This window comes from Protopterus annectens, chromosome 1.part0 (assembly GCF_019279795.1).
Source record: "Protopterus annectens isolate FY-2018-M chromosome 1.part0, PAN1.0, whole genome shotgun sequence".
NCBI classification, from domain to species: domain Eukaryota; kingdom Metazoa; phylum Chordata; order Ceratodontiformes; family Protopteridae; genus Protopterus; species Protopterus annectens.
The window spans coordinates 1,624,271,950-1,624,291,131 of NC_056725.1; the positions used below are offsets into that span (position 1 = coordinate 1,624,271,950).

Below are 19,182 nucleotides of genomic sequence, written 5' to 3' on the forward strand. Positions count from 1 at the left end.
CAGTCAATCACTCCAAAACTGCTAAGTTAGGACATTAAGAGCAAATTGGTTGATAGCTTAGACTTTGTTTCTAGATGTCAACACCGTTTTCAGGATTAATTTAAGTCTTCTAAAATATTCTTTACTAACTTTTATTCGCATTTGTTCAGGTTTTATTGTTGAACCTTCATCAATTCCCAAATATTTATACACTCCCTCTAGCTCAAGTTCTTTTATATCACATTCTTGTCCCAAACTGATGTTTTCTTGGTGCTGCAGCTTTCCTACTTTAAAGGTTGCTTTTGCACATTTATCAAGACCAAAAGACATTCTTTATCATCTGTAAAAAGTTTTGACCACTTGCAGTTGTGCTGTCCGTTTCTCATCTGATGAAGTATACAGTTTTAAATCATCTACAAAAAGAAGATAAGTTTTTGCACTTTGTTGCTTTTTGTGAGACAAATTATAGTCATGACTTAATCTGTTATGCAGACAGTGTAATGGGTAAAGGGCAAGACAAAAGAGCAGCGATGACAGAGAGTCTCCCTGGAATATCTCCCTTTGACTTTTTATCCCTGGAATAATAATTTGTCCTTTATCATGGCTTAACTGCAAAGTAGTTTGCCACTGTTTCATGTTTGCTGTAATGTAATCGATCAGTGTAGGTTGTATCTTATACATTTTTAAGTGCTCTTTTATCCATGAATGTGGGATACTGTTAAATACTTTTTTGTAGTCTATCCGTGCCATACTTAGATTCTTTACCTTTTTACATTTCTTCATTATGACTTTATTTAACAAAAAAATATATTTTATTCCATATGACTTTCTTTTATTACCTTTTGTTCTATTGCCATGATTTTTCTTCTTAATGACTATAAACTCTGTCAGCATCAATTCCAGTGTATAGGTTATAGTTGTCGGAAGGCAAACTATTGGTCTATAGTTTTTAGGATAGCTTGCAGGTTCACTCTTAAGTAGGAGCATTGTTTTTTTTTGTTGTTTACCAAGCTGGTGTCTGTTCAGTGTGCGCATATAAATAGTTCTTGCTCATGGCTAAATCTTCATGCAAAGATGTTAGTACTTTTAGCCAGAAGTCATGTACTAATCTAAGCCTGGGGTTTTCTAATTAGGAGCTTTTCTTAACTTTGTTTCAGTCTCTCTGGCCATTACTTCATCCCATTTTATATCATGTACATTTGAACTTCTTATTTTGAGTTTATTATTTACGATAGTGCACAATAGATCCTGATCTGTTATAATCCTGCAAGTTGCTTTTTTCATGTCTATCTTTCTCGGTATTTTTGTTAATCTGTTCCCTCTTCTGACACTGACACTTCTTGACTTAATTGCTTTACAGTTTTCTCTATTCGATACTTACATGATGGCATTCAATTTCTTCCCTTCCTTTCCCTTACTGCCCTGTATTCTTGTGGTAAGACTCTATTATTAATTTAGCTGCACAGTAATATATCCTATTTACTTCTGTTATATCGCATGAATCTCTATGGACATTTCTAATTACTGTGTTCATTTGTTTTATCAAACTTCTAACTTTTTGGGTTTTATTGACCTTCTGTAGTCTTTCTTTCATTAATCTTAATATATCTGGCCATCTCTATTAAATCGAGCAACTCTTCTGTTAGATCATTTTCTTCTAAATGGAGGGCATATTCTTTGTTCTGTGTTTCCCGAAGGCATTCTGTAGAAAGTTCCACAGCATCTTCCTGTGCCACTTTCTCTTCAGTTTCATCCTGTGTCAACTATTGCGCTTTCATATGGGAACTCACTTTCCTATCACTGCCACAACACTGACTGCGTCAGAGTTGTCACAGTTTCCTGTTCCTTCATTTGCTGTCCAACTCCAACTGAATGTTTGTACTGGTTTCTTATGGAAGACTCCAAAGTATCTTCATATGGCAACTGATCAGATGCTTCCTGCTCCACTGGTTTCTCCTTAATTTGGATGTCCATTGCTTTATCCTGCTGCAATGTTATCTGAGTTAAGTTTTCTATACTAAATCCTTCACTTCACAGGTAATCCATAACCTCAGTTTCTGCTTCTTTAACATCTCCATTACTAATCTTCTTTTCTGCTTTTCCTCTTTGTTTTATTATTTTTCTTTGTAAAGTTTTCCATGTCTGGATGCCTTTGCCTATATTTGTCTTCAAATATCTTTGGTGCCGCCCTTTTTGTATTGATTTGTTTTGCATTCTCCTTTGCATAAATATTGCACCACATTAAATCTCTTTTTCTTTCCCATGTCCATATTTCTTCTTCAGATGTCTCCTGCTCCTCCTGTTTATCCTTACTTTGGGGACTCATTGTTTCATCATGCTGTAATGTAACCTGTGTTAGACTTTCTGCACTAAATCCTTCACTTTGCAAGTATTCCATAACTTTATCTTCTATTTTTGAACCTCTACTTTACTAATCTTCTGTTCTACGTTCCCTCTTTGTAATCTTATTTTTTATTGTGAATGTTTCCATATCTGGATGCCTTTGCCTGTATATCTCAGATGTCTTAGTGGTAAAGTCAGTGACTGAGGTGTTCATGGTCCCGGGTTCAAGACCTGCATGGGCTGTTAAGTTATTATGACAGTCATGGCTTAGTGGTAGGTCATACAGACTCGTGTTACCAAGGTCCTGGGTTCGAGACTGGCAGTGGGAATTTATATGGCAGTCATGGCTTAGTGGTAGGTCATACAGACTAATGTTACCAAGGTCCTGCGTTTGAGACTGGCAGTGGGAATTTATTTTAGGGTTGGGAGGGTGGCCTAATGGTTAAGGTGTTTGCCTTACAAACACAAGGTACAGGGCTTGAATCTCACAAGGGATAATTGTCTAGGCTTAAAATGGATCACAAGGGCAGTTAGCCTAATACTAATCTAATCTAATCTATGAATCTAAATATCTTTAGGGCTGTCTTTTTGTGTTGATTAATTTAGCTTTCTCCTTTGCATAAATATTGCACCATATCAGATCTCTCTTTCTTTCAAATGTCCATATTTCTTTTTTATACCTTCCAAAAGTCTCTAGATTTTGTTCTTTATATTTTTGCACTTCCATATTTGCTTCTTTTTCCAAACAGTCCAAGGTGTCTTGGTTTATATAATGTTTTTCATAAATCTGCTGTATTAATGAACACAATTTTTTTATTTGAAGCTTCCGACAGTTTTACTTGTGGAAGAATTTTTCTTTCCTCTAATTTCTCTCTTAATCTTTTTGTGTGTCTTTTGTCTGGAAATTCTGGGTTTCTTGCATAATAGTAACAATACTTAATTTATTTTTTATCCCTGGTAGTCCACTCCATCATCTTTTTGGCCTATCCATTTTTCTGATTTTTGTGGACTGCTACTGCCTTCTGCAACAAGGGGGAGCCATCCTCTGCCTGGGCCTGGCCTAGCCGCATTATAGGAATGTTTCCGTGTCTTGAGGATTCTACACTGTCATTTTTTCCAGTCCTGGCACCAGTGTGCCTTCCAGGATTGAGCACTTTTTTATCCTGGGTCTTGTGCACTCAACTATCTTTCTTATTTTTTTAACCTACTTCTGTTCATGATATATGCTGTGTAAAATACAGTCTGTGTATCAGTGTCATCTTGGTGAGACTTTGTGAAAAAACAGGGTCCACCTCATGAAGGTACTCACCAAGACTTGAGGATGAATTCAGTTCCAGCAATACTACTATCCTTTGCTTGCTGACTTATCATCTCTCCATTTGTACCCCTACTGTATTGTAAGGTAACTTATGACCTCTAAGACTTATGATCGAATGTTACCAGTTCAGCAGTATGTCAAAGAAATGCTTGTTGCAGTCACAGACAGGAACATAATAATCCCAGAGAAGTGAAACAAGAGATGTATGTGTTGAGTGCTGGAAGACAGACATGGGTAGAAAAATGATTCAGTTTACTGAGAGTGTTAAATAGTAAAGCAGCGGAAAGCAACCAAAGAAACAATAAACTTTAATCAATATCATTGCAACAGTGGTAATGTAAGGCAAGCATGCAGAGAACTATCAGTCAGACCAGTATGTATCATAAATAATTACAATTATAAGTGATGTGATACAAGTATTTTGTTTGTAAAATAAGTAGTGAAATAAATAAGAACAGTATCTGTACACTGTTATAACATCATACAGTATAATGTTACTATGGAGAAAATAATATACAAAGGACAAGGTTGTACATTTGTTGGGCATGGGATGTGAAGGCAAGTAAGGCATGAGTCAAATGATCAGAAGATAGGAAAGGAGAGAGACAGAAAAATAAAATAAAAAAGTGTTTGGGAACAAGAGGGAAGTGTGCAGCTATAATCCAAGTATCACTATAGAGTTCAGAAACATATTTACTAGTAAGCAAGGGTGCACCCATCTGGTGACACACCATGTAGACACAGGGCTTCAGTGGCCCACCAAACAGGCCCTTATAATGTGCCTGAGTGAGTTAAGGAAACCCTGAGAGAAAAACTATAGGAGATGTTGGATCGGGGGTAATCCAAGATTCCAGCATTTACTTCTGTTTTAACATCTCTTATGAAAAAATATAAGCTAATTAAGTAAACATATTGTTTTATTTTAATACACAGTAATTGTATATATTCCTGATATCTAATCTGACATATTCTTAAATCCAAGAAACCAGCAAGTGGAGAGAGTGGCAGGGTGGTAAAAGGGGACAAGTTGTGAGGTCCACCAAAGTGGTACAAACTGAGACCTGCAATTACTGAGGTTGGCCCTGCTTTCAGGAGGCCTTTGTGGTTTAGGTAGATTACATTAAAGAGCCTCAGCATACAAAGGTCTCAGCTGTGTGTGCTTGGTTTAGTGTGCTACTGACAACCTGTTTGTTATTTGTCATTCTATTATGCAAGAGTTTTGCTCCAAAAACATTGTATAACTACAACTCTTACATACTGTTCCCAGTGGTTTAAGTAGTAGGTGTTTGCCAGTAAACATGAGACAATTACATTGTATCACAATGTCCATTTCAACCAGGATGACTACAGACACAGCTGGAAAATGCAGCTCTGTGGTTCCAGTTGCTTACTAATGTGGGCTGTAGTGGAAATTGTGCCTCTGAGATTTGCTATCTATCTACAACAAACAATCTAAGACTATATAAGGAGTGCAATGTGCCATCTAACAGAAACCTATCTGGCCAAAGTTTACAATCCAAGTATAACTCTTAATCACTGCCAAGTGAGTTCCAAATGGGATTACAGACCTGGTTCATTTTGATATTAATGCTATACCCACATTTTATCTACTTAGAGGTTCTTCCTGCTACCCAGTGAGTACAACTCTGCATGTGCTAATCAATTGGAGCTTAGTAAGACATTTTGTGTGGTCTATTAACACTGGATTCTGTATCACTAGACCTTAAGGCTTTAAAAGAAGCATTAGAAGTCAAAGAAATGTTTTCAACAGAACTTCTACAGTAAATAATCTTAATTTATCATTGCATGTAGGCTCATAGATTTGTCTTCAGTGAGTTTTGGCTCAGCTGCATTTAAAAGTTCATATAAAGGTTTTAAAAATGAGATGCACATCTTTTGCTTTACAAAATGCTTGCATATCATTGGTACATATATGTCAGTACATGGCATTATGTGTGCCAAGCACATTTGCTTAAGCTATTGTTGGTCTGAAAGACCACATTAACCTCCATTTACTTACAGTAAGCTGTACAAATAATGATTTGGGATAAATTGTGTTACTGTGAATAAAAAATATTGTTTAGGACAAAACAAACTGTTTTAGAGTAAGTAAGACACCAGCATTGGTAGCTTTATCTCTCAGAACGAACAGCTACTTCACAGGTTGTTTTAAATTAGGCTTTCAGGAGTTCAGAGTTTTTGATGAAACAAGCTAAAGTACAAATATTTCACTTTGTAGGTCGTCGAACATGCTTGGGAGAACAGCTGGCAAAAGTGGAACTTTTCCTCTTTTTTACATCCCTCATGCAACGATTCAACATAAAACTCCCTAAGAATGAGCCATTACCAAAGGAGGAAGGCTACTTTCGCATATTTTGTACTCCTTACCCTTTCAATATTTGTGCTGAACTGAGATAAGTTCTGAAAAATGTACCTGTGGCTCTTGTTGATGTTAGTTGCCTTTTATAAAGCTTAATCTGTAGTTAGAAGTCTCAGTAATACTACAAAAGGTATTAAATGACAGCCATATTGTCCAGATTAACTTTGACCATATCACACTAAATGACAATGTTAAAGAGTGAATGGAACAGTAGTCCTTCAACAGTGCTGTGTTGTTTTAAGTTGCAGTTTTGTAACTTTAATCTTGTTGTTTTAAGTTGCATTTTTTTGTAAATCTAACCTTTTAAATAATCAGTTTTTGATGTTGACAGAAAAAAATAGTAGCTCTGAACTGCATGGTTATTCTTAGAAGATATTGTAGATTATTTATTTTAAAATTGAAAATGTGAAGATAAACTACTACTCAGCCAATGAAGGACATGTTACTTAATGAGACTTATTTCTAAATTTAGACATGCTTTCAATTTTATTGTCTCTGCTGACTAACTTCAAGAGCCATGACATAAAAAAGCCATGGCAAATTAATATGTACAGCTTGTTTTAATCAAAATAAATATAAACTATTTGAGAGCAAGAGGGCCAGCCAGTTTGAAGGAATATCTAGATGCTAAGTTTCAGACAGCTAATACAAAGAATGTACTATATAAGAGAGAGACAGAGAGATAGAGTGAAGAAGAAAGAGCGGGACGAAGCAAGCCTGATGGGGATCAGGAGCCATTCTAAGATATGGATGTGGTTAGCTGACTCGGTACACACACACAAACATTATATATCATTATCTATTATATATATATATATATATATATATATATATATATATATATATATATATATATATATATATATATATATATATCACATACAAACATTATATATTTATATGTATATGTATATATAGACACACACAGAAGAGACTGAGAGAAAGAGGAAGAATGACAAGCAGACAGAGATGGGCAGGAAGAGTACCATGAGTAACATCCTGTAATGAAGCATTCTAAATGATAATAATGAATAGTGTATAGCTGTATGAAAGAGATATATCTGTGTTCTTTTACTGAACAAAATTTAACATAAGATTTATTAGTTTTGATTCTTATAACATACCTGGGTCATATTTTGCAGATAGTGACACAAATATCACAGATGGTAACACAAATGTACCTGAAAGGCATAGCTGACCTTTTTGTTAACTTATTTTGGTATTAACAAAAATTCAGATAATATTTTCTCAATACCTTATGTATGCAAAGTCTACAAAACTGCATCTATATGTCATATGGATATTCAAAAATGTGATACGATGTGATGTGATATGAAAACTACCATAGGGTTATTGCAATATAACACTAATAAAAGGTGCATATGAAAAAACTATGACATTTTCTTTTTTCCTTGAAAAAACTGTCAGATGTTATGTAATGTGCAATTAGACAAAATCAGAAGTGTTTGTAGCTGTGTGTAACTCTTCCTTGTGAGATATAGTTTAACTAACTTGACTTTTACAACCTCTGCCATATGTTCCTCATTTACACCTACATCCACCTGATGGCAGGGTACATAGCATGTTGGAGTTCTCCTTTGTTATTGAAGTAGGCAGGATTTTTGCAAAACTATGTCTGGCAAAAGTGCAGAGTTCTATGTCTGCACTTTAAATTTGCACATACATTTGCAGTAACATTATGCATGAAGCTTTTGAAAATTTGTTCAAAATTTTTTGGTGAAGGTAATAACGCTCTTTATCTAATCATTTTTTTTTAATAAATGATAAGGAATTGATAAAGTGGATATCTGTTAGGTGGGGACATTGTTTTTACCATTTCTTTGTTTTCTGAACAAATTCCTAGTTCCTCAGCATTTGTGTTACAAATATCTCTAATTCAAGTCTGCTGTTACACAGTACAGTGGTATAATTATAGTCCCATCATGTATGTTTTACATGGCACACAATGAGCAGTAGTTAACATGTATGTTTTATGCTTTGCTTGGCTCTGCATTTTATAGGCTAAACTTATGCGAGACATTTGATGTGCTATCCCTCAAAAGCCTAGTGAATGAACGAATTAGAAGCTACATAAATTGATTAAGTATGGTATCTTGTATTCAGGGCAAAATGGCAAACCTATGCATTTGGGTAGCAAAAACACAAAGCAAGAATATATAAGCTTGTTGTAGCATCAGCAGGTTGTTAGTTACTTGGTTTCTTCACATCATAATTACTTGTATGCAGAATGTCTTTATGTGCTGAAACTAATGTATATATTGGGTGCCAGTTGCTTGTTCATGTACTTACTAGAACTTCTCCAGATCTTTGGTGAAAATGAGGAATGCCCAGCTACACAACAATTAAAAAATACATACGTATATGCATACACATATACATAGATAAATATAACACCAGGCAGTAGCTCAAAATATGGAAAATTCTATCCTCTAAAAATGTAGCTAGTAAAGCACTCACAGTTCTTGTCTTTATTGCTGTTCTGACAACATGTTGCAGCAGTCTAGCTAACCGCACATAACACAAAAACTAAGTTACTGCCATTTATAGCTTCCAAATAAACTACCATGTTTCTACAAAGTGAACAGAGAAACACTGTCTTAGCATATCCAGTTCTAGACCCTAAGTATCACATTTATATTTTATTTATTCTTACATATTTCTTCAAATATTCTATAACACTGCAAGTAACAGTCTTTTTGCATAACTCAGCACTAAAAGCAGTGCTTTACATCATAACTAATCTAAGACAACAGCACACACCTATAACATAGGACCAAGAGTGCTATACTTAAAAGTATGCAGTCCAACAGACAGCAAACTTGCCTTTGATGCTGGGATGACCACAGGGATATGGGTTTTATACTCATTACAGATGTCTAGATTAATTTCCCAGTATTAAGTAGGCACCTTCTTTAGGCATTGTCAATCTGATAAACCTTCTGACAAAGCAAAACCAACACAAGAGCATCTAAGGTGTTACTGCCCAGTGCAAGGAGACTCCACCACCTCCCAGCACAACTCACCCTGGAAAATGAGAATGTACATGTTTGTGCAACTACTGAGACTTGATTTACAACTGAGAGTACCCTGGCAGTGTATGGCTACAATGCCTTCTGCACATTTAGACCTACTGAGACTTGATTTAAAGCTGAGAGTACCCTGGCAGTGTGTGACTACAATGCCTTCTGCACATTTAGACCACATACTACACAGGAAGGGATGAAAGGTGGAGGTGTCTCAATTTACAGTATAATGTACTTGAGCTTCTCCATGTCCACATTACAATACGCAAAGACCCATGTCATGTCCTTGCAAACTATAATTTCCCCCCTGCATGACACAGGAAATCCATAACAGATACTTAAATGCACTGGAGACATTCCCCATTCACTCCAACACCATATTCATGCATGACTTTAACTACTACTACTTTAGACAGGGGATCATAAACATGAATACCTTGAACCAGCTAGTCATACTCCCACTAGTGGCACAAACATCTTTGACCTGGCCCTCACAAACTTGGGAGAAGATTGCTTCATCCCTAATTTGTTGTCCTCACTGGTCAGGTCAGACCACAAAGCTGTCTCCTTTGAGATAAAAATAAAATATGGAACCTCAGCTACCCTAGAACTTTTAGGAATTACTACAAGGCAACCTTCCTACTTTTAAGTCACACCTTAGCAAAATTCCAAGCCCTCCAAACTGTAAGAACACTGCTGCCTATGTGGAAATATTCATGGAAACCCTGTATAATCATATTAACAGCTGCAGAGAGACAGCTGTACCCACCCATAACAAGCAATGGACTAATTAAAAAAAGCCAGTCTGGTGGGATCCAAACATCAACAGGTTGTACAACAAAAGGAAGAAAACCATGAAGACAATTAGAGGGTGCCATGACCAGCAAGGTAAAAAAAACTCCTGCATCAATCTAAGCAAGGAACTCAGGAGGCTTATCCCATCTACCACAGCCAAATCTGAGGTACTACTAGCCTCCCAGGCCAAGGACAATCATAAAGTTTTCTTCAGCGATGTGCACAACCTCAAAGGAAATACACAACAATGTACTGAATTAACTGTAAATGGAGCCACCTGTACTGAGCTGGAAGATAAAGCAAATGTACTGGCCAATAAATTAATCTCCAGTGTTACCCACCTTTCCCTCCTAGAGTCCTCTCAGGAAATACCCACAACCATACCTCCCACAACTATCACTAGGGATAGGTTCTCAATGCACTCTCCAAAGCCAAGTACACTGCATTGATAAGCCCTTATAATATCTGGGGATGCCTCATTAATAGCATAAAACCTAAAATATCTGGCCCACTAGAATCACTATAATCCACAGCCTACAAACAGGCTTTGTGCTGAATACATGGAAGGCTGCAATGGTTATCATACTGCACAAGGGTGGGCCATCCACAGACACAGGGGAACAATCAACCCATAAGCCTGACTAGTCTAATATGTAAAGACACAGAAATAATAATCATGCCTAAATTAAATGATGTCATAGGAAACCTACAGACACTAGATTCAACTCAGCTTGGTTTCATCAAAGGCAGGTCATGCCTATTCATCTAGGTGGACTTCTTTGAGAAGGTCACCAAAGCAATGGATGAAGGCAAGATGGTGTACATTGACTATCTCAACCCGGCCAAAACATTCAACACAATATCCCACTCAGGGATGGTAAACAAGCTCTCTAAATTAGGTATTAACTCCTACATCTCCCACTGGATAGCCAACTGGCTCACAGATAGAACCCACAAATTTAGAATAGGGGAGCCAACCTTCACAAAAAGGCCAGTCACTAATGGTGTTCCTCAGGGCTCATTGCTGGGGCCGCTCCTGTTTGGCATTTACTTCTTTGAAGTCAAAGCTAACATCAAAAGACCAATGGCATACCAAGTTTGCAAATGATTGCAAATTAAATGCAGAAACTGAATTCCCAAGACACAAACACCCCTCCAAGAAGACCTGACACAGACTAATAACTTGTGCCAGAGTCATGGTCTTAAACTCAATGCCAAGAACTGCATAATAGTATTTTTCAATAAGACAACCACCTCTGCAAATTACTACTTTGATAATACAGCCCTAAGAGTAGACTCAGTAGTCAGGGATTTTTTGAATGCATGTTGACAGCAATTTGGCCTTTGAATATCATGTGTCAACAGTAGTAAGGAAATCATTCTTTGATGCACAATTCATAAGCAAAGGTATGGCATCCAGGTCTAAAGATGTCATCATTCAATTGTAGTCTGCCCTCATAAGAGCAGTCATTGAGTACAATGCCCCTTTCAGCGTGTGTCTGACCAGGCATATGCAATAGCTGGAACATCCACAGAGGTTACATGGTTTCTCCAAAAACAATACATGATTTTGAAAGTAAGTCCTATACATTCATCTCAAAATCTTATCCTTATAATCAGTCTCCTACAAGCTGCTGACAGGTGACCTATGCCTGGCCTATAAAGCATCCTCTAATCTAGCCTTAACTGACCTGCTGCACATCAGCAAAGCCAACAGCATCAGAAAATCCTGATCCAGGGACCTACACCTCACTTGCAACATAAACAGGATAAACTGGAGGGACAAGTATATGTCTTAGAGGTTACTGCTTCTCTGGAACAGACTTTCCATCCATGTGAAGAAAAGTTCTTCCCTGTACTTATTCAAGCAAAACTTGATTAGTGGGTGGGGAATCATAAATTTACCCCCAGGTATGACATCTATGTCTTTATTAGAGAGAGGAAACTTGTAAATATTCCACCACTCATGCCTGAGTTTATATAACCCACAAAAGCCAAGGGACCAATCCCTTTCTAATATTTCTGGGAAGCATGGCTAGGTTTAAAAAGGCCCTTTAGGGTTGTTAGCCTAATATTCTCCTATGATTCTATGATTCTTCTGCACTTCTAAGGTGCTGCCTTTGGATGAGACATTAAACCAAGTTCCTATCTGAAAGAATTGCTGGTAAGTTAGGTGAATGTAAAAGTTCCCATAGCATTTATCAAAATTAGTAGTGTGTGAACTTTGTCTAGTCATTATTAATACCACCTCAGATTTACTTATGAAAATAAACTTCAGACCAAAATAATTCTGTTCAGGATACTACTAATGATTCATATGGTGTTGTCAATGTATGCATTCACAAGTGCATGCTAATAAGACACAGACCTTAGGGTAAGTTCAGCAAAGAAAAAAATCCTTTTGGTGGAATCAAAAAATAAATAAGGTTTTAAAAAAAGAGTTGGTACTATTACTTGGCTATAAAAAATGTTTCATTAATAAAAATAAGCTTAGATAAAATAAAGTAAGGAAACCAGACACTTTTCTTATACGTTCATAGGTGTATACTAGGCCAATGACCACTAAGGCCCTTATAAGCCTAGCCTTACGACCCAAATGTGACCCATAAATTTGATTTATATGGGGGGGGATTAACTGACTATCTCTGTCCATCAGAGGCATAGGAGCCAGACTAGGGGTGAACTTCTGATTACCCATCCATTGGACCAAGTAGCACTTAAAAAGGGATATGGAAGAACTCTGTTTCCCATGGATGGATTGCCTGTTCCAGAGAATGGGAATTCTCTGAGAAACATATCTGTCTCTTCAACACGTCCTACTTATGGTGCAACCAAAATTTAGGTCTTTAATCTAATAGATCTAATGTGGTTTGTTTTGTGGACATGCAAAAGGTTCATCAAACAAGGTCCAGGGATGCCTTTTAAGCCAGGCAAAGATCACCTCTCAGAAGTCTGTATGATACCAAGAGAAGATGCAGGGGATTGAGCTGATCAGTGTAGGACACTGTGTTTACTCCCTGTATTCTTTTTGTAAGGAACCTTTGTGGACGTTTCTGTTGATGCATGTGTCTGGTCAGGTACATACCAAAGGAGGCATTATACTCTATGATGGGCCTGATGAGGGCAGAGTAGAGTGGTAAGATGACCTCCCTGGACCTAGATGCCATGCCCTTCCTTATAAGTAGAGCAACATAGAAGGATTCTCTTACCAACTTATACACATGTTGGTCGAAGTGTAGGGTATTATCTACACGAGTTTCTAGATCTCTGACTAGTGAATCAACTTTTAAGGGTGTTTTATTGATGCCATAGTTACCCAGGGTGGCAGACTGGTACTATAATACATTTCTTGGTATTGAGTTTTAAGCCATGGCTTTGGCATCAAGCATTTTTTTTTTGTATTAGACCTTATTGAAGGGTGTTCTCATCTTGGGAGGATTTAATGACTGCTGCCAGTTTGCAATAATCTAAAAACTTGGTTAGTAAGGGGTCTTTGAAATTGGCTTTGACATTCAAGATGCAGATGCCAATGAAGAATGGGCATAGCACAAAGCCCTGGCGTAGGCCTCTGTTGATCGGCCTCTTTGTGGAGGTGGTCTCACTGATTCTAACCTCCTGGGTCCAGGAGTGTGCCACCTAGATATCCAGTATGTTATAAAGGGGTTTATACCTAATGCTGTAAGTTTTTTAACAATGCCTGAGTAGGGTATTGTGTCAAATGCTTTAGCCAGATCAAGGTAGACAGTATGCACCATCTTCCCCTCATCCATTGCCTTGGTGACCTTTTCAAAGAAGTACACCAGATTAGGTAAGCATGACCTTCCTTTGATAAATCCAAACTGGGATGGATCCAGTATCTGGAGGTCTCCTACATCCTTGCTGATAATTTCCATGATAATTTTTTCCATGGTTTTGCAAATAAGACTAGTCAGACTAATGGGTCTGTAGTTTCAAGGATTTGTTGAAGGTCCTCCCTTATGAATGGGTTGACAATTGCAGTCCTCCATTCATGTGGCACAAAACATGTTTTAAAACTATAGTTAAATAATAACTCCAGGGGTCCTGATAAGTCATATTAAAGACTATTCAGGATGCAACCTGGGATGTTATCAAGGCCCATTAAGGCCTTGTTCTTGGCTTTAGTGAGTGCAGCCAGAACATACTCTCTAGTTACAGTTGGTGGGGATATGTTTGAGGCTATTTTGAGGCAATGGTTTGGGGGTGAGAGGGGTAAAGCAGGCCTTATGGTTATCTTTCTCCTGGGAGGCTATCTTAAACTCAAAGATGGCTTTGCTTGACCTATAAAGCCCTCTTAGTTGCCTATTTACTTTGACAACAGACTTTTTATCTTTATGGGAATTACCCTTCCTGACTTTTGATATTTTTTTCCTTTTGTTATATAGCTTGTTTAATTTAGAATGCTACCAGTCTTGAGATTACATCTAGTAGGTTCAGGGTTGTACAGAGTTTCTGACAGCAATTCAGCACAGACTGCTGTGTTGTAAGGGTTTGGAGGGGCATTGAATTTTGATGTTCCAAGGTAATTTGACTTGGAATAGTTACTAACTGTTAATGGTTTTAATGGGATTATGGAGTTGATTTTAATTTCAAAGGAGACAGTTTTTTGATCAGACGTTACCAGGGAGGACGAGACTTTGGGGAGGGTGCAGCGTTCCCTCATATTTGTGAGCATAAGGTCCAGTATGTTGGAGTCTGTAGTGGGCATGCTCATTTTTTGGTGGAGGGTGTTTGTATTTATAAAGCCCAGGAATCTCTGTACCCATGGAATTTAGGTCATGTAGGATTCCCATTCTATAGAGGGGCAATTAAAGTCTCCCATGAGTAGGGTGTTAGGTTGGAAGGTAGATGTCTCCAGTAGGTCCAAGTATGCATTGTGAGCTTCTTGGGGCATGGAGGGTGAGCTATAGCTGGCTAGGACAAGTACAAGGTTTTGTCTATGGTGAACTGCACATGGCAGAAATCCAGCACATCTCCTTTCTGATCACCCTAGAGGTACACATGTTACTGAGGTATATTGAGACACCTCCACCATTAGCCTTTGTCTGTGCAGCTGTTGGTCTAAACGTGTGGAAGGCACTGAAACCTTGCATTGTTAGGCTACTCTCTGCAACTTTAAACCACATGTCAGTAACTGCACAGACATCTGTAATCTCAAGGGTGAGGAGGGTTTAAAGGAAATGTATTTTTTTTTTTTATGTAGGGTCCTAACAATAAGCAGTAATGCCTTAAGGTTCAGTTTTGTTGATTTTGCTATGTCAGTAGGTTTGTCAATTTGTCATTGCCTGAAAAAGGCACTATGGTGGTGGATAAAGTTTTAGCCAGCATTCAAAAGCCTAGAGGGAAAAGGTGCAAACCATTCTTGGAAAAGCAATGTGGTCTGTTAACCATGTCCTTCCAAGCAGAAAAATGTTAGCTCGCCTTAAAATGACACCAGAAAGACAGCCATTTGTTGAAATCAATCTTTTTTTTTTTGCAAATGTTGTATCATCCCTGTAATGGTAATATTCACCTCAATTCTCGACTCATACCAGCCTGAGACACATAGTCTAAAAGCTCCATAAGGTCTCTCTTCATATAGTCCATGGAGGTATATATCAGGTCATTTACATCTACGTGTACTATGATGGAATCATATTGGTACCTCTGGCGTAATAACTTGGGTGCATGTATTATTTGGGGGATCCTGGATTCAGATAAGCAACTAAGAGTTATCTCCTCCTTGTTCAGTCTAGTTAGAGGGGCATCAGTATATCTTACAGTGGAGTCCATAAGAACTAGAATCCTAGGCAGTGTGCTTGCTTGCCTGGGGCACCACTGAGAGTGACGGTATGTGTGGTGTTAGGTGGTGTTTTTTCTAAGTGCCTTTGGGCTTGCTGAGGCATAGCTTTGACAACAGGTGGTCTAAGCAATCTTTATAATTTAAGAAGATTGCTTTTAAGTACTTCAGCATACATTAGTCTATGTGTGTGCTGCATGCTATGTGAGGTGGGTGCTATGGGCATGGTTTCAACAACCTGATGTGCACTTGCATGTGAGATTTTAGCTTCCAGTGTGTCATTGTGTAAGTACACATCTTGCATACTGTGTCTGCTTCTTTAAGGATTAAGACGTTGTCGGTAAACCTATGACAATTGCTACATTGTCCCAAAATGTCCATACCCACCAACCTGGCTACAAAGAAGTTAAGAAATTGCATATCCATACTGTCCAATTCTTTGATTTGTGAGCTACAAGGGGGTGGTGTATTGGGGTAAGAAGGCTATTAAGGGTGCTTTGTTGGTGCAGACTAATAAGGGTGCTTTATCGGGTCACGTCATTCTAAACAGTACTAAAGTCTAATAACTTTAATGTTTACATATTACTGAATTCTACTAAGCCTGGGATTCAGGAAAGCTAAAACTCTGTGCAGGAACAGTGTAGAGTTCAACCAGCGAGCAATTCAGCAAACAGCTGATCTGACTTGCACAAGCCTGTCTACGCTGTTCCAGCATGGAAGACCGTGTGGCATGCTAATCACCTCATTTGCTGGTGAAAACAATGCAAATGAGGTGAATTAGCAATTCAGGAAGCTACCAGGTCTCTGTGCAGGAACATGGTCAGTGCAGAAATGTGATCAGTTACTAACTGAACACATTTCTGCAAAAAAGAAAACAGAGGCATGACAGCACAAATAAAAGCATGTATTCACATCTGTAGGCATGCCAATGGCCAAATATATGGCCATTGGCACGAATAAATGTTTACTCTTAAAAAATAATATATTTTTTGTGGCCGATCTCAGCCGTTTAAGCATAGCGCAGCAGCACGCAAACGATCGTGCCGAAAAAAAAAAAAGTGAAAACCCAGGTTTCAAGAAAATATGCATTTTGCCATTATAGTCAATGGCATGCAGAATCAAAACAATACCAGGGGACAGTGGTTGTCAAGGGAAAAGGGTCCATGTCAGTGCAGTATCTATGGGCTAAGGCAGTGGGGTATGCAAATGAGGAGAAATTTACTGAATCACAAAATAATCTAAGTCCAAAACCTGCACCTAACCGTGTAGGTGCTAGACTAGGATCATGTAGGCAGGAGGAGCAACTAACATGAAAAGGGTGTGTGTCATACTTGCTGTAAGCATATTGGAGCACTGTTGCCCAGGTTTGCACTTAGCTAAGCTCAGCTAAGCAAGAGTGTGTGTCTGAAGCTGTATAACTTTGTTTACTCCAGCTAAATGTGTGTGCGTATCACACACCAGGTCTTAAACAAAAAAAAAACAAAGGAAATGTCAGCACTGTGTATATGTAAACAAGGGGGTGTGTCTGAGGCTGTATAGCCTTGTTTACCTCGCCTAAACAGGTTTGTATGGCACGGGCTGGGATTTAAACCACAAAAATAAAAAAATATAGGAAATGGCAAGTGGAACAAGAAAAAAAGGAAATAGCAGAATAGAGGCACTCAAATACAAATAACAGAGCTGGCAGGTGGAATGTATCCTACTCAGCCAATCACACAGGCAGCATCTGCAGCACACCACTATAAACTATGCAAACACCTTTCAGTCTGTTTTTTCCCACAAACTCTACACTACCAGTGTACACAGATGGGGAAATTTTACCTGATAAAACTAACAAAATATTAGGGGCTCCTGTCACTCTCATACATCAGTATGTGCAAGAGGCTGAGGGTGGTGAATAAGATAGAGGCACTAAAATTCAAGTAATAGAGTTGGCAGGTTTAATGTATCCTACTCAGCCAATCACACAGGCAGCATCTGCAGCACACCACTATAAACTATGCAAACACCTTTCAGTCTGTTTTTCCTACAAACTCTACACTACCAGTGTACACAGATGTGGAAATTTTACCTGATAAAACTAACAAAATATTAGGGGCTCCTGTCACTCTCATACATCAGTATGTGCAAGAGGCTGAGGATGGTGAAGAGGACATTGCTGACAGCTGCCCTAGACTTATGAGGAGGAGGAGAAGAGTGTTCAGGCCCAGGGTAACCTACCAGGGGCTACATGATCTGGAGATAGTAGACTGCTACAGGGTGGACAGGGACATACTGCAGCAAATTGTGGAGCTGTACCAGCCTCGCTTCATATCCAGAACAAACAGAGGGGAACCCATCTCTGTGGATACCAAGGTATGTGTAGCTCTAAGAATACTAGCTACAGGTACCTTCCAAAGACCAGCTGGGGATATCATGGGGGTCTCACAGGCATCTGCGTCCAGGATACTCCACCACTTCCTGGATGCCATTTGACCACATGCCGAGCAGCACATTAAATTCCCCACCACCCATGAGGAGAGGACCCACAATATGCGTCTCTTCCACCATGTAGCAAACTACCCAGAGGTACTGGGTGCCATAGACTGCATACACATCCACATCAAAGCACCACCTGGTGACCAGGATAGGGTCTATATAAACCGCAAGGGGTTCCACTCCATCAATTGCCAGGTCAGTGCGATGCCCAGGGCATTATCATGAATGTGTGTGCTGGCTGCCCTGGAAGCTATCACGACTCACACAACTGGCATTCCTCACGGCTGTATCAGTGGTTTGCCAGGGGGGACATCCCGTATGGCCATTTAGTGGGGGATGCTGGCTAAGCACTGAAGCCGTGGATGATGACACCCATCAGAAATGCACACACACCCACATAAGAATGCCATAATGAGGCACATGCACAAACCAGGATTATTATAGAGTGTGTGTTTGGAATGCTCAAGTCACGGTTCCGCTGCCTTGACATATCCGATGGAGCCTTGCAGTACTCTCCAGCCGCATGTGCACACATGTTCATCGTATGTGCCATGTTACACAATATGATCCTGTGGAAACAGTTGCAGCAGGAACAAAATGGATAAGGGCCACACAGCCCCCCACCATTGCCAAGGCATCCACAGGCACAGAGTGACTTGGAGGAGGAACATCCTGAGCTTGCCCCTGTAGGCAAATGGAGGTGTGCCCAGTATGCCCTGGCCTTGGCAAAGAGGCAACACATAGCACATACACTGACACTGTAGGGCCCCAGGGACTGATCTCTCTCTCACTGTCTGACTCACACACATAGTAAAATGGATGCCAAACATCACACCACAAACATCACACCACCTATATCTGACCATGTATAGGCAGCGTATTGCATGCATCCAACATAGTCAGCCCTCAAGCACCACCCTCACAACAGCTGTAGGCACAAGGTAAGCCAGTCTCTGTAACAAAATAAACCAATGGAGTGGAATCTTCTGATAGCATATCTATGGTATTGATCAGGCACGTAAGGGAATGGGTTGGCAAACTGGGATAT

General features: G+C 39.0%; 1 protein-coding gene across 1 annotated transcript in view; it reads left to right on the forward strand.

Annotated features, from left to right (window-relative positions):
• The window catches only part of LOC122799249 (cytochrome P450 2D15-like), a 405,628-nt gene extending 398,824 nt beyond the window's left edge, over nt 1–6,804 (forward strand). Inside the window, exon 10 of the mRNA XM_044068194.1 lies at nt 5,880–6,804. Coding sequence (XP_043924129.1) covers nt 5,880–6,058 — 179 coding nt within the window. The 3' untranslated portion in view covers nt 6,059–6,804. The remainder of the gene's footprint in view (nt 1–5,879) is intronic.
• The last annotated feature ends 12,378 nt before the right edge of the window (nt 6,805–19,182 follow it).